At 57.8% G+C, this 12915-nt stretch overlaps 2 protein-coding genes across 2 annotated transcripts; one reads left to right on the top strand and one right to left on the bottom strand.

Moving 5' to 3' along the window:
• The first annotated feature begins 1877 nt into the window (after positions 1 to 1877).
• AP1S1 (adaptor related protein complex 1 subunit sigma 1) lies at positions 1878 to 8844 on the top strand. Its single transcript, XM_060122663.1, has 5 exons — positions 1878 to 1982; positions 3822 to 4000; positions 4626 to 4734; positions 5707 to 5844; positions 7097 to 8844. Exons 1-5 carry the CDS (start codon positions 1980 to 1982, stop codon positions 7142 to 7144), a joined length of 477 nt encoding a protein of 158 aa, XP_059978646.1. The 5' UTR covers positions 1878 to 1979; the 3' UTR covers positions 7145 to 8844.
• VGF (VGF nerve growth factor inducible) lies at positions 8827 to 11767 on the bottom strand. Its single transcript, XM_060122662.1, has 2 exons — positions 11707 to 11767; positions 8827 to 11201 (listed from the first exon to the last, which is right to left on the bottom strand). Exon 2 carries the CDS (start codon positions 11179 to 11181, stop codon positions 9331 to 9333), a length of 1851 nt encoding a protein of 616 aa, XP_059978645.1. The 5' UTR covers positions 11182 to 11201; positions 11707 to 11767; the 3' UTR covers positions 8827 to 9330.
• Between the last annotated feature and the right edge of the window lie 1148 nt (positions 11768 to 12915).

Here is a 12915-nt window from a genome sequence, read left to right as displayed (position 1 = left end):
CAGGCGGACTCTCAACCACTGCACCACCAGGGAAGCCCTCTGCTTTACATCTTTACCTCACTGCTCATTACTTCTTTATACACAACCTTCTCCTCTCCCCTATGAGCACATTTTATTATTTTGCCTTCTGCCCTTCTCACACACTCCCACTCCTTTTCACTCCATGATGACAACTTGCTTTATTGATATGATTCTTGACCTAAAAAATAACACCAAGATAGTTCAGCCAATGTCTATGCCATTGGCAAGCCTATGATATAGGCAGAGGAAAAAGGGAGATGAAAAAGAAAGGAGGAAGGGCTTCCCTGGTGGTGCAGTGGTTGAGAGTCCGCCTGCCGATGCAGGGGACACGGGTTCATGCCCCGGTCCCTGAAGATCCCACATGCCGCGGAGCGGCTGGGCCCGTGAGCCATGGCCACTGAGCCTGCGCGTCCAGAGCCTGTGCTCCGCAACGGGAGAGGCCACAACAGTGAGAGGCCCGCGTACCGCCAAAAAAAAAGGAAGAAGAAAAAGTAGTAGACCAAAGAAGTTGGGAAAGGCAAATAGTAGTAATCGCTACCAATATCAAGTGTTTACAGTGTGTCAGATACTTTCTATACAGCCTCAAATCGGACTTGCAAGGTAGGTATCTTCATTTTTTTTTTTTTTTTTTTGCGGTACACGGGCCTCTCACTGTTTTGGCCTCTCCCGTTGCGGAGCACAGGCTCCGGATGCGCAGGCTCAGCGGCCATGGCTCACGGGCCCAGCCACTACGCGGCATGTGGGATCTTCCCGGACTGGGGCACGAACCCGTGTCCCCTGCATCGGCAGGTGGAGTCTCAACCACTGCGCCACCAGGGAAGCCCGGTATCTTCATTTTTTAAATGAGTAAACGGAGGGTTAAAGGACCTAATCCCAGGTGATTAGGCCCACCCCCTTGCAACTAAAGCATATGACCTCCATAACAAAGAGTAAGAAGAAAAGAATGCAAAGTGGAGACAGGTAGAGCCTTACCAACATTTGCTTCAAGTGCTACTCAAAAACAATAGCATCATTAGTTACCAATAATTATCTAGAAATATGCCATTAAGTTTTCCGCATGACAAAATTTAAGATTTTCCTCTTATCCATTTATATGCAAACTCCTTTACTACGTGGACACACACACACAAATAAACACACTCACACATGCACATCCTCAGTCAAAAAGCTTGTATTACAATTTACATCCTTCTTATCTTTACACTTGTGTCTGGGTTACGATTGTCCCTTTTTAGCTTTAACCCATGCCAACTTTTTAAGATTCTCTTTATTTCTTTCTCTTTCGCCTTAATCATGCTTCTCCCCCTCTTCCTTACATCACTTTTCTTTCAGCCCCTCCTTTTCTCTTTTTATTTCTCGTCTGCCTCATTACCTACACCTTTCTCTTACTTTGTTGCTGCATCTAGCATGTTCCCAGTAGATGTCTATTCTGAGCTCCATACTTCTCTCATGCCTGCCCTACCACCACCCTTTGTCTTTGCCTTCCTCGTCATTCCTCCTTCCCTACAGACAATTCCCACCCTGCTCCCTCTCAATCGCCCACGCCCCTTCCATTAAACCACCCTACTTCCTCACAAACTCCAGCGGTCACCTCATCCACCTCTCACCCCTTTACCCGCCTTTCTCCCCCAAGGTTCCAAAGCGCGAGGACCTCATTGTCCTCCTCCCCCATCCTCCAACCAGCCCACAAGACAGCCTTGTTACCATGACGACAGGGCTACTCAAAGCTGAAGTCAAGGACCTGGTTGCCATGGCTTCCGCTTCTCCACCTCCAGCCCCGCCCGCGCGCTCCGCAGCATTGGCGCCTGCGCAGTACGCAAAGCCTTGGTTCTCTGAACCGCGGCGGACGGGGCGGGGCTTCAAGAGAGAGGGAGGGAAGGAGGCGAAAGGATAAGAACGGGAGTGGAGCTGGCGCCTACGGTGGCCGAAGAGGGACGCGCAGAGCCGGAGGCTGCAGGATGGTAGGCTGTGCAAAGAGGGAGGGGAGGGGGAACCGAGGGGCGTGGGCTGCACCTGCAGGGGTCCTTGGGGCCGCCCTCGGTGTGAGCCGCTCTTTCTCCCTCCGGTCCTCAGAGGCCCTCACTTACCTGGGCGGGTGGGCTAGCCGGCCTCGGAAGGAAGACCAGCTGGAAATGGCTTTAGGGAGAAGGCGCGGAGAGGGGGCGCATTTGTGGGGAGAGAGGGAGGTGACTAGGGGGCGGTGGGACCGTCCGGAGCCACGGGGAGCGCGCGGGTCGCGATCCAAGGAGTCCCAACCACTGCCGCAGGGAAGTCGCCCGAGGAATGGGGGCTCCGGGGCCTGTTGGCGGAGGGAGGCAGCGGGGGTCGCAAGTCACCGAGACCCTCTGTCCACGTGCAGCCCAGAGCAGCGGCGGCCGGCGGGAAGGGCGGTGTGTGCGAGGGGATAGTTTCCGGGTCCGAGGAGTGGACGTCCTGCCTCACCTAGAGGCGGGGGTGAGGTGGGGAAGCCAAGTGAGCTCGAGGTTTTGCTCTCGGGGACCCAGGCTTTGGCTTCCCGGTTCCGGTGCTCTTGGCTCTCCGGCCCCCACCCCATCCTCTTTCCGGAACTCGGGCCTTCCGTCTTCCTGCTCCCGGCCCACCCCCCATCGTAGCCGCACACGGCTCCCTTGTGCCCCTCTGTTGACCACCCGCCACGCTAGCAGCGCTTCCCCTTCCCCGCCACCAAAAAAACCCTAGTTCTCTCGAATTCTGATCCTTAGCCGTCTAAACTAGTGCTGTTCCGCACACCCAGGACTCCGGCCCTGGTAATGTACACGGAGAGAAAAGCTCCAGGGAGAGGGAGATGACTCCAGGATGTGACCCGGACCCGCCCACCCCCCGAACTGGGAAGCTGTGGTTGCACGGGGTAGTGAGGGCTCTGCACTCCCCAGTCCACCCCCCTGGGCTTGTTCCATAAACATTCCCTAGGCGAGCCACCCTGAATGGCTGTGTCCAAACTGAGGGACTGAAAGGGAAATTGGTCACCTGGTATCTGGGGAAGTGTAGGCATTCAGCAGGAGGCACCCTAAAAGGAGGAAAAGAGGAATATGTCTGGCCAAATGCCTGGAGGGCCGAGGAGAGCAGAGGGTGGAATCCGAGGCTCCCAATACCATGTGCTAATGTGAAGAATACCCCTGAGCACAGGACTGGCACTGGAGGGCAGTGTGCTGGGGACATCAGCAAGGGTGTATGGCTAGGATGGGGTGGAGGATTGAGGTAGCTTCTTGAGAACAAAATACCTGATTTCAGCGTGGTGGTGGATAGAAAGAGCAGGAAAGAAAGCAGACGTCTCTGACATCAGCTATGGGCTTCTTGTCACCGTGATAGCATTTTACACACCTTTGGAAAACAGGATTAGGAAACAGGAGATCAGGAAATAATAATAATGATACCTAATGTGTTATAGTGCTTCCTACGTGTCAGGCACTCTTTCACGTATCAACTCCTTCAATCCCACCTAACAACTCGGGAAAGTAGGTACTTTTATTATTTCCATCTTACACACCAAAAAACTGAAGCCCGGAGACATAAAGTAATTGCCCAAGGCAAATTACTCAACTACTAGAGGCAGGATTTGAACCCAAATGACAGACTCAGAAGCTCTGACACCCCCTACAAGGAAAGGCACCTGCTGGTGGGAGTAGCCAGTGTTGAAGGCAAGGGCTGATGTTTTGAAGAAAGTAGGAGCCGCGAGTAGAGAAGAGGTAGATGGGATGGGTTTGGGGCTGTGTATTTCTGGAGGAAACCAGCTCAGAGAACCAAATCTCTGACCCTTGGCTCTGACTCCCCCCCACCCCCAGATGCGATTTATGCTGCTGTTCAGCCGGCAGGGGAAGCTGCGGCTACAAAAATGGTACCTGGCCACCTCGGACAAGGAGCGAAAGAAGATGGTTCGGGAGCTCATGCAGGTCGTTCTGGCTCGCAAGCCCAAGATGTGCAGCTTCCTGGAGTGGAGGGACCTCAAAGTTGTCTATAAGAGGTGACTCCCCACCTACTTTCAGACCTGCCTGGATCCTGCTTGATTGGGGTCTGGGATGGGTTCACCTGGCCAAGAAATAGGCAGTCCCTTAGGTCAGGAAGAGCTTAGAGCTAAGGACATCCGGAGGGCAGCGATGAACTCCAGCCGCCTTTACTTTCCAAATTCACCTTGAAGAAATTCTTGTTCCCTTTTGGCTTTGCTCAAGCCTGACACCTACTTCATGCACCTACCTCTGTCCCGAAGGCCCCATCTTGTCTATTGCACACGTCCCTGGCAGCCTCATTCAACAGTCATAGATCCTGCACCACTTTCCTAACACACACACACACACACACACACACACACGTGCACCAGTTCCTCCTCTGAGCAGGTGAATTCGTGGCTCAGGTTTTTGCTGAGTCAAACTGAACAGGTCAGAGGTCGAGAGGGAAAGAGCTTGCGTCTGTGAGAGGCACTAAGAGGCAGAGTGAGTTACTGTTTGCACACCCTGGGGCCACCCCGCCTGTGTCCAGTAGGGACACAGACTGGGAATGGGAGGAAATGAGAGGTTTGGGCACAAAATGCCTGGGTCCCAAAGCAGCCCCAGGAGCCGTCCCAGCCATCCCTCCCGTGCCCCTGTCCTCAGATATGCCAGCCTCTACTTCTGCTGCGCCATCGAGGGCCAAGACAACGAGCTTATCACGCTGGAGCTGATCCACCGGTACGTGGAGCTCCTGGACAAATACTTCGGCAGCGTAAGTCTCCCCATCCACCCATTGCTATACGCAGCAATCCCCTCTTTTTACCAGACTCTGGGGTCCTTCCGGTCTCTGCCCTGGAAGACTCAGGAGAGGGGAAGTTGGAACAGTGAGAACAGTAGTTAATCTCCCTCTTTAAGCCTTAAGCCTATTAGCCATGCCCCTTAATCAGCCCGGGGGAGGAGGGTGGGGACCAGAGTCTGCCACTTAGTCAATCCATCTAGAGCTCAGCTCAAACTTCTCACACAAGGACAGAGGCCATGTTCAGATTTTTATCAGTGGTTCCTGACCTTGACTTTGCTTTGGAATCTTCTAGAGAGGTTTTTTTAAAAAATAGCGATGCCTATGTCTCACCCCTGGAGATTCTGAATTAACTGATCTGGGCTATAGTCTGGGCACTGGCAGTGAGCTCAGATCTTAGGTGGGGAATAGTAATAACTCCATAATTTGTATTCCACTTAATAATTTACACAGTGCTTTCAGGTTCTCCTGATTGCTCCTCATTCCGTCCTATGAGTAGGTGTTGGTGTCTCCATTTTCAGATGAGAAAACTGAGACTCAGAGAAATTAAATGCCATGTAGAGTTAGCTGGTTAGTGTCACAGTGCTGCTTGGAACCGAAGTCATTTACCCCATGATCCAGAACCTCCTTCCCTGCCCTGTCACTGTGCCTAGGGAGGGAAGCTAGCCCAGCCTCTGGTAGGAACTGTGTCGCAGATCTGGGGGGAAGGCAACAGGAGTCAAGGGTAGACTAGAGCAACTAATGTCTCATGATCACAGAGAAAGAGGCAAGAGAAGGAGAAGGAAAAGCCAAACCAAGGACTAAGGCCTAGGGGTTGGGAGGACATAGACCTGGGGCAAGAACCCAAGGTGGGCAGGAGTGGTCACGAAGGCCATGGAACCGTGATGAGAAAAAAGTGGGGTGGAGATGCACCTTGACACTCAGCTCTGCCTCCCCCCCTCCTCCCAGGTTTGCGAGCTGGACATCATCTTCAACTTTGAGAAGGCCTACTTCATCTTGGATGAGTTTCTGATGGGGGGTGACGTCCAGGACACCTCCAAGAAGAGTGTGCTGAAGGCTATCGAGCAGGCAGACCTGCTGCAAGAGGTACGGGCCGGGACGGTGAGGGGTAGGAGGAAGAGGACCAAGGCCAAGGGCACCCTCCCTGCTCTGGACACCTTGCCTGCGGGCCCCAGCTGCCCCTTCCCACCCTCCCTGTGGCGTCTGGCCCCCAAGGCGCCTGGTTGGCCAGCTGGCCCTCAAGCCCTAACTGCTCGGGGTGGGAGGTAGTGGGGTGGCGGACGGCCGCCTGTGCGAGTTCCCCCCTCCTTCTCCCAAGACCCAGGGTGTCTCATCCCAGCCAAATCGCCTTTGTCCCACGCTACTCTCGGCAGTTAGGGTTGCTCAGAGAAATGGAGAAGGGGCACATGATAGGTCATTCTTTCTTTCTTTTTTTTAAACACACACATACTCAAAGCCTCTGCTTCTCAGAAGCAAAATTTTGCCATGGGGATTTGGGGGTTGGGGTCGAGGGCGCCTGGTTGTTGATTCTCCCTTCTATCCAGCACCCCCGCCCTCACGCCATTACTGCCTGCCCCCTCTCTGCTGTGCCACTGCTGAGCCTTGGTGCAGGGAGATGAGTCACCGGAACCTGCAATGATGAGCAAGCCGGCCTGAGCTGGCTCTGAGGAGGGGGAGAGATGGGGGGCGGGGGGGGGGCTCATCCCTGCAGAAGGAGAAAGGGCAGAATCCAACTTGCCATCTCACTGGTCCAGCTCCCCCATCACACACACACACGCACACACACATGCACACTCATACGCACGTGCCCTGGCACTCACACACCCACCCTGTTGCTACTGCTCTGCTCAGACCCTAATGACTCATCTCTCTGCAGTCTGGTCCACCTTTCCTCGGGGACCTGATGCCAACTTCTTACTCCCTCCCCGCACCCAACCATCTGCCACCCCCAGCCCTGGGAAAGCCAGTTTCCCAGCCCCCAGTCCCAGTTTTCCTCCCTCCCCTTCGGATACTGAGGCCGAGCCCCTTGCTCGCCAAGCTCCTGGCTTTGGGTTCTCTGCGTGGTGGGGGACTCAACCTGGACCCCACTCCTTGCCATGGTTGGCTCTGGGGGGCGCTCCTGGGAGGCGCTCCTGGGAGGCTGGAGAGCTCCCCTGAAGGGTGCCCAGCTGTTCCAGCCTTGGGCTCACGTTGGCTTCTCTCTTCCCTCCCCGTGTCTCTCTGTGCTTCCCCCTCCTCTGTCTGTCCTGACGATTGCTGTCTTGCCCACCCTCCACTCCCTCACCCTGTCTGCCTCTCCTGGCGTCTCCACATCACCCTCTTTCTGTCTCTGCCTTAGGAGGATGAGTCGCCACGCAGTGTGCTGGAGGAGATGGGTCTGGCCTAGCCTCCGCCCGGGGCCACGTGGAGATGTGGGGAGCTGGTGGAGAGGCAGGGCATCGGTGGCCCTTTTCTTGGTGGGACCCAGCTGCCCCTCCTCTGCTGCCTCACCTTCTTTTGCAGTGAGCTGTGGGCTCAGGACCCTCAAACATTCCCTCCCTCCACCCCCTACCTCCTGTTTCCCCTTTTCCCACTGAAGGTTTTAGGAGCTAGGAGGCAGGAAAATGTGACCAAGTCGGGGGTGCTATTGGGCTTTCATCCCCTGCCTTTGAAGAACTAATGTCACCCCAAACTCCCCCCCCCCTTATAACTGTAAATATATAAATATGTCAGGTTAAAGGGAAAAGGTTTTCAGGGCTCTTCTCTTCTCCCTGCCCCATAACCTACCTCCAGCCCTCCCCGCAGCCAGCCAGGGCAGCTTCTCTGCCTGGGAGGGGGACCTCCGTGTCTCCAGAGGGAAGTCCTTTTCCCTCATCTGTCTCCTCCCCTTCCTTCTTGGCTGCAGTGGGGCCTCCGTTCAGTTCCAGGGGAGGAGCAACATAGTTAATTTTTTTCTAACCTTGCTACTTTGAGGAAAGGGAGGGCTGGGGGAAGGGTAGGCTTTACAGAAGACTGGGCCCTGTCCCTCCTTCACTCCGAGTTCCCGGTGAGGCAGGAGCTAAGTGGGTGGGGTGGGGAAAGTGTCTGATTTTGTTTTCTTTTCCTCTAAAATAAAAGGAAAAGCATTTCTGGACTTTGCCTGGCTTAGGCTCTGTGAAGGAGGGCTGCTGCGATCAGTCAGGACGGGAAAGCAACACTGCCCGTTCCACTCATCCCTGGAACTAGGGTTGCCAGATTTAAGCCCCCCCCAAAAAAAATGAAGATACCCAGTTCAATTTGTTATGATAATGAATAATGTTTTTAGGATAAGTGTGTCCTGTGCAAATGTATTCATTGTTTATCTGAAATGCAAATTTGACTGAGTGTCCTGTATTTTACCTGGCAGCGCCCTCCCCCCGAACAGATTTGTGAGCTCAGTGTCTCTCTGACCTCAGTGACCACTGACCAAGGTGCCTCCAGCTCCCTGAGCTGCCTTCAGACAGGGAGGAGCAACTCCTGGGGACATGGTTTCACTCCTCTGAGGTTTCTTTGTGGTCATTCACCTGGTTTAGTTTCATTTGGGGAGGAGACTCCAGAGTTCAAGGATGTATCCCATCCTCTATGCTTAGAAAAGGCTTGAGAAGCAGTTAAAAGGATGTTTCCGTGGCCGCCAACCCCTCCTCCCCACATGTCTTGTGAGGTACATAGGACCAGGGAATTGAGGGAGCAGTTAAGGGAGGTGGGTGGGTAAGGTGGAGCAGGGGTGGTGGGAGCCACCAGCACTGCCTAGGTGGCCCTGAGATCGTGCAAAGAAGGATTTACTAGGTGACTCAGAGCTGTGGCACCGTGTCCGCTCTGCATCTCTCTGCCAGGGCCTGGGGACCTGTGACTTTAACCCCCAAGCTGGAAGTGGAATTTAGGGTTTCCTAAAGGATGTGAGCCTATTCTACGCCCCCTCCCCCACGCCGAATACGGTTGAAAGAGGTTCTGTCACTCAACCTTCGCTGTTGAGCAGGAGATGGGTGTTGTGGATGGCGCTTCCCTCACCGCCCCTTGGGAAGGACCACGCAGGCCCAAGGGGACGGGTGAATAACCGAGAACAAAGTCCTAATAAAATAGTCACTTTTATTTCTTAGCAAAACTATTTCCTCCGTGAGGGGTATTTACAACAGAGTAGGGAAAGAAGGGGTAAATTCACAGCGATCCGGAGAGGGTGGAGAGGCTCTTGGGAGGCCCAAAGGGCGGGAGACAGACACTTCTTCACACAGTTAACTGGAAATCCTTTTTCCGGTTTCAGACCGGGACATCCCGAGAGGGACTAGGTGGGGACGGGGCCCCGCGGGGGCAGGGAACTCGCACAAACTACCCGCCCCCCCCTGCTGGCCCCGAGACACCCGTGAGTGAGTTTGGGATTTCGGGCTTCCGACGCACGAAGAGGTCTGACAGGTCCCGGCGTAGCCCGGGGGCGGGGCGGCCCGCGGGCGGAGGGGTGGACGGGGCGGGGCTGGGCGGTGGCCGAGGGCGGGGCCGGGCGCATGCAAACACTGAGAGGGGAAAAGGAGCGACACGGAGGGGGGTGGCGACGCGCGCGGTGGCGCGTGGGGGCGGGGCCGGTCACGGGCGCCTGAGCAGCACGTGCTCGATGTAATTCTCCAGCTCTTCCTGCTCCTGCAGCCGGCGCTCCTCTGCCTCCGCCTGCTCCTGAGCGCGCCGCGCCTGGGCCTCCCTGTCGGGATAGTGGCTCGAAGGCGGCAGGGCGTGGTGGTAGTGGCGGCGGCGCGAGGCAGCGGGTGGCTGCAGTGTTCGCGGCCGGATGTAGTTGGGAAAAGGGTGGTAGGGCCCCGGGGGAAACACCTCGTCCTCCTCCCGATCCCAGGGCGGGAGCACCTCGTTCCAGTCGGGCAGCTCGTCCCGAGCCGGGGCTGGGGAGAGGGGCTGGGGCTGCGGGGAGCGGGCGTGAGTGGGGACGGGGGCGGCCCGGGGGGGCGGCACAGGCTCGGGAGGGGCGTTCTTCTTCCGCTTCCGCTTCTCTTCCACCTCCTCGATGATGCTGACCACGTCGTCCGCTGGCAGGTGGAGTTTGGTGGACAGCTCAATGAGGCTATCGATTGTCTGCGGGTCCATCTCTTCGTCGTCGTCGTCCTCCTCCCCGCCCTCCTCTGCCCCCTCGGCCTCCTTTCGTCGGTGGCCGGGCGTCTCCTCCTGGGAGCGCTTGTCTTCGGCTCCGGCTTCTCCGTCCTCCTCCTCGGCGAACAGTAGAGCGTTCTGTCGCGCCCTCTCCGCCTCCTCCGCCTCCGCCTCCGCCTCCGCCGCCTCCTCATCCTCTTCCCCCGCCCTCTCCTCCCCGCCGCGTCTCTCCTGCTCCGCCGCCTCCTGCCCCCTCTCGGTCTCTCGCTCCTCCTCCTGCTGCAGCCCCCGACCCCCCAGGCCGCGCTGCCGAGCCCCGCCCTGCAGCAAATACTGGAGCAGCAGGTCGGAGGCGAGGTCGGCCAGCCGCTCTTCCTGGGCCGCGGCCTGCCGTGTGGCCTCCGCCTGCCGCCGCCCGGCTTCCACCTGCGCCAGCCCTTGCTGTAGAAGGCGCTCTCCCGCCTCAGAGCCGCCCAGGAGTGAGGTCTCCGGCCGGCGCGCCTTGGTAAAGGGAGCGCCCAGGCCTTGGTACGCCTTGGACAAGGGTGCCAGTGCCTCACCTAGGTGTGTTTTGGGGGAGGACACTCCTTCCCCGAACTGGTGGGCTTCGGGAAGGGGCCCGCTCTCGGGCATACGCGCCTGGAATTGCGGGGGAGCAGGCGGCGGCAGGGCCGCGCGCTCCGGGACGCGCGCCTGGAACTCTCCCCAGGAAGCCCGCCACACGCGCTCCGGCCCGGGGCTCTCCAGGTTGACTCGGGTCAGCGTGTGCGTGCGGGTTTCCGTCTCTGCTGCCGCCGTCTCTTGCTGGCGCTTGGCACTGCTCGGACTGAAATCTCGCAGTTCCTGAAGCAGGGAAGCTAGCGCCTCGAGCTCCTCGGAGGGGTCGGCCGCCTCGGGACCATTCTCCTGAGTCTGAGGGCGAGGCGGGGCCGCGGGCGCCTGGGTCTCTGGCGCTGGGAGACTGTGGGTCTGGCTGCGCACGGTCTCGGTCAGCAGAGCTTCTGCTGCTTCTTCCTCTGGCCGCTGCTGGGAGCCGCCAGGCGCTGGGGGCGAGGCCGGGCGGTCGAGTGCCTGCAGCAGCACCGCGGCCAGCGCCCGGGGATCCACGCCCTGGAAAAGCTCTCCCTCGTCCTGCGGCTCTGAATTCCTAGCGGCTCGGACCTCTGGGGCGCTAACATCCTTCGGCCCGAGCACTGCGTCCCCGGCTACCGGCTCTTTATGCTCAGAGCTGGGGGGAGGTGGCTGAGCCTCAGGGTGCCCCGGGGGCGCTGCTCCCAACCCCTTGGTCAGTAGAAGGAAGCAGAGGAGGACAGGAGCCGGCAACCTGAGCGATTTCATGACCGAAGTGCTGCCGGAGACTGTGAAAAAATAGAAGTGACCAAAGAAAGAGAGGGTTTCTGTAAGAATTTTCCGCTCTCTGATTTTATATTCCCTTCCCCCACCTTTAATCAGGAAAGCCGGGGCTTCCCTTATCCCCCTAACCTTACCCTGAAAAGGGACGTTTAGGAGCAAAGGAGGAAGATGTGCCGATCTCTGGAGTCGTGTAAATGGGAAAACGCCTGCAACCCTTGCTCCCCCGGTGCCTCCTCGCCCCCCTTCCCTGAGCCAGCTCACTGGCAGCGCCCACGTACTAAGCAGCAAGGATACGGGGAAAAAAAAATCTCTGCTCCCTTCCCACAGGACTCCCCGGATGGTGCGTGGGCGACTTCAGCAGCAAGAGAAGAGCGGCGACTCCCCCATTTACCAGGGACCCTTCCCGGGGGCTCCCCGCTGTGTTTTCAACACTCCCAACTGGGGGAGAGAGAACCCTCCCTCACGCCCACGGCTGCTGAGGGTTTGAGGGACGGACAGCAGAGTATTTACCAGCTGGTGCCACGACGCGGGAGGTGGAGAGGAGGGTCGGGGCGGGGTGGGGACAGGGGAAGATCGGGACTCGTCCGCCTCGGCTCCGAGCGGTGGCTAGGATACGAGCGATGGTCGAGGTCTGGCGTCCAGTGGGCTGGGCTCAGCTGGATCCGCGCGGCTCCGGGAGACTCGCTCGCTCAGGCTTCAGCACGCTGGACAGCGCCCGCGCCGCTACCGCCTTATAAAGAGGAGCGCGCGGGGTCACGTGGGAATCGCCCCGCCCCATTGACGTCAATGTTCATTCATGGGGAAGCGGGCGGGCGCCTAGAGGCGGGAGGCCGCCCAGCGATTGGAGGATGCGTGCCTCTCCCGGCCCGCGCCTGCGCGCTGCAGGCCTCTTTGGAGGGGTGTGCGCTATCCTGGCACCAGGGAAATGAATGAATGAAGGAATGAATGAATGAAATGCTGAGGCGGGCGGGGCAGGGGGGCTATGAATGAATGAAGGAGGGACGAGGAGAAAAGGATGAATGAATGAATGGCAGAATGAATGGAAGGGTGGATTCAGAGACGCTGCAAGGCGGGAGGGTGGGTTACAGAGCAACTTGCAGCGGCGGGAGCCCGACGAGCGGAATAGGGTGGGGGCTCTCCCAGCGTCTGACTGGGACCCATAGGAGATCCACACTGGGAAGGGGGAAGAGAAGGATTCCAAAACTGAGGAGGGGGCCAGACTCCCCATTCCCCGACTGCACGGTGCGTGGGGAACACGCCCAAGGACGGCGTGAACCTGAGAGAGGAGGGATGGTTCTGCGCGCCTGCGGGCGCTGTCCGCGGATCTGCGGTGCGGGATGCGGGCCATGGGCAGGGGCACATGGGTGGATCTTGAGGCTTGGGTGATGCTGTCGGAAAGGATCCGAGTTGGAAGAGATAGGGAAAAGATTGAGGATGTGTGTGCCTCTGTGTCGTGTCTGTTCATGGTCTGTGCGTGTCTCGAGAAAAAAATGTGTGTCTGTCCTTCTGTCCAGCTGACTCTGTTGGCCCCTTTTCAGACCACCTCTCCCCACCACCCTCCTGCTTCTTCCCCTCTCGCTGCTACCCCCCAAAGGACGTTTGGAGGACGAGAGCAGACCAGGTGGGGAGGGGGGTGCGCAGGTGGGGGGTGACTCAACTCCATCTCTCTCCATTGCTTAAAGGGAAGATTTAAACGCGATGGAGGGGGGCGTGGAGGGT

Source organism: Lagenorhynchus albirostris, chromosome 15 (genome assembly GCF_949774975.1).
Source record: "Lagenorhynchus albirostris chromosome 15, mLagAlb1.1, whole genome shotgun sequence".
NCBI lineage: Eukaryota > Metazoa > Chordata > Mammalia > Artiodactyla > Delphinidae > Lagenorhynchus > Lagenorhynchus albirostris.
This window is presented reverse-complemented; position numbering and strand designations above follow the sequence as displayed.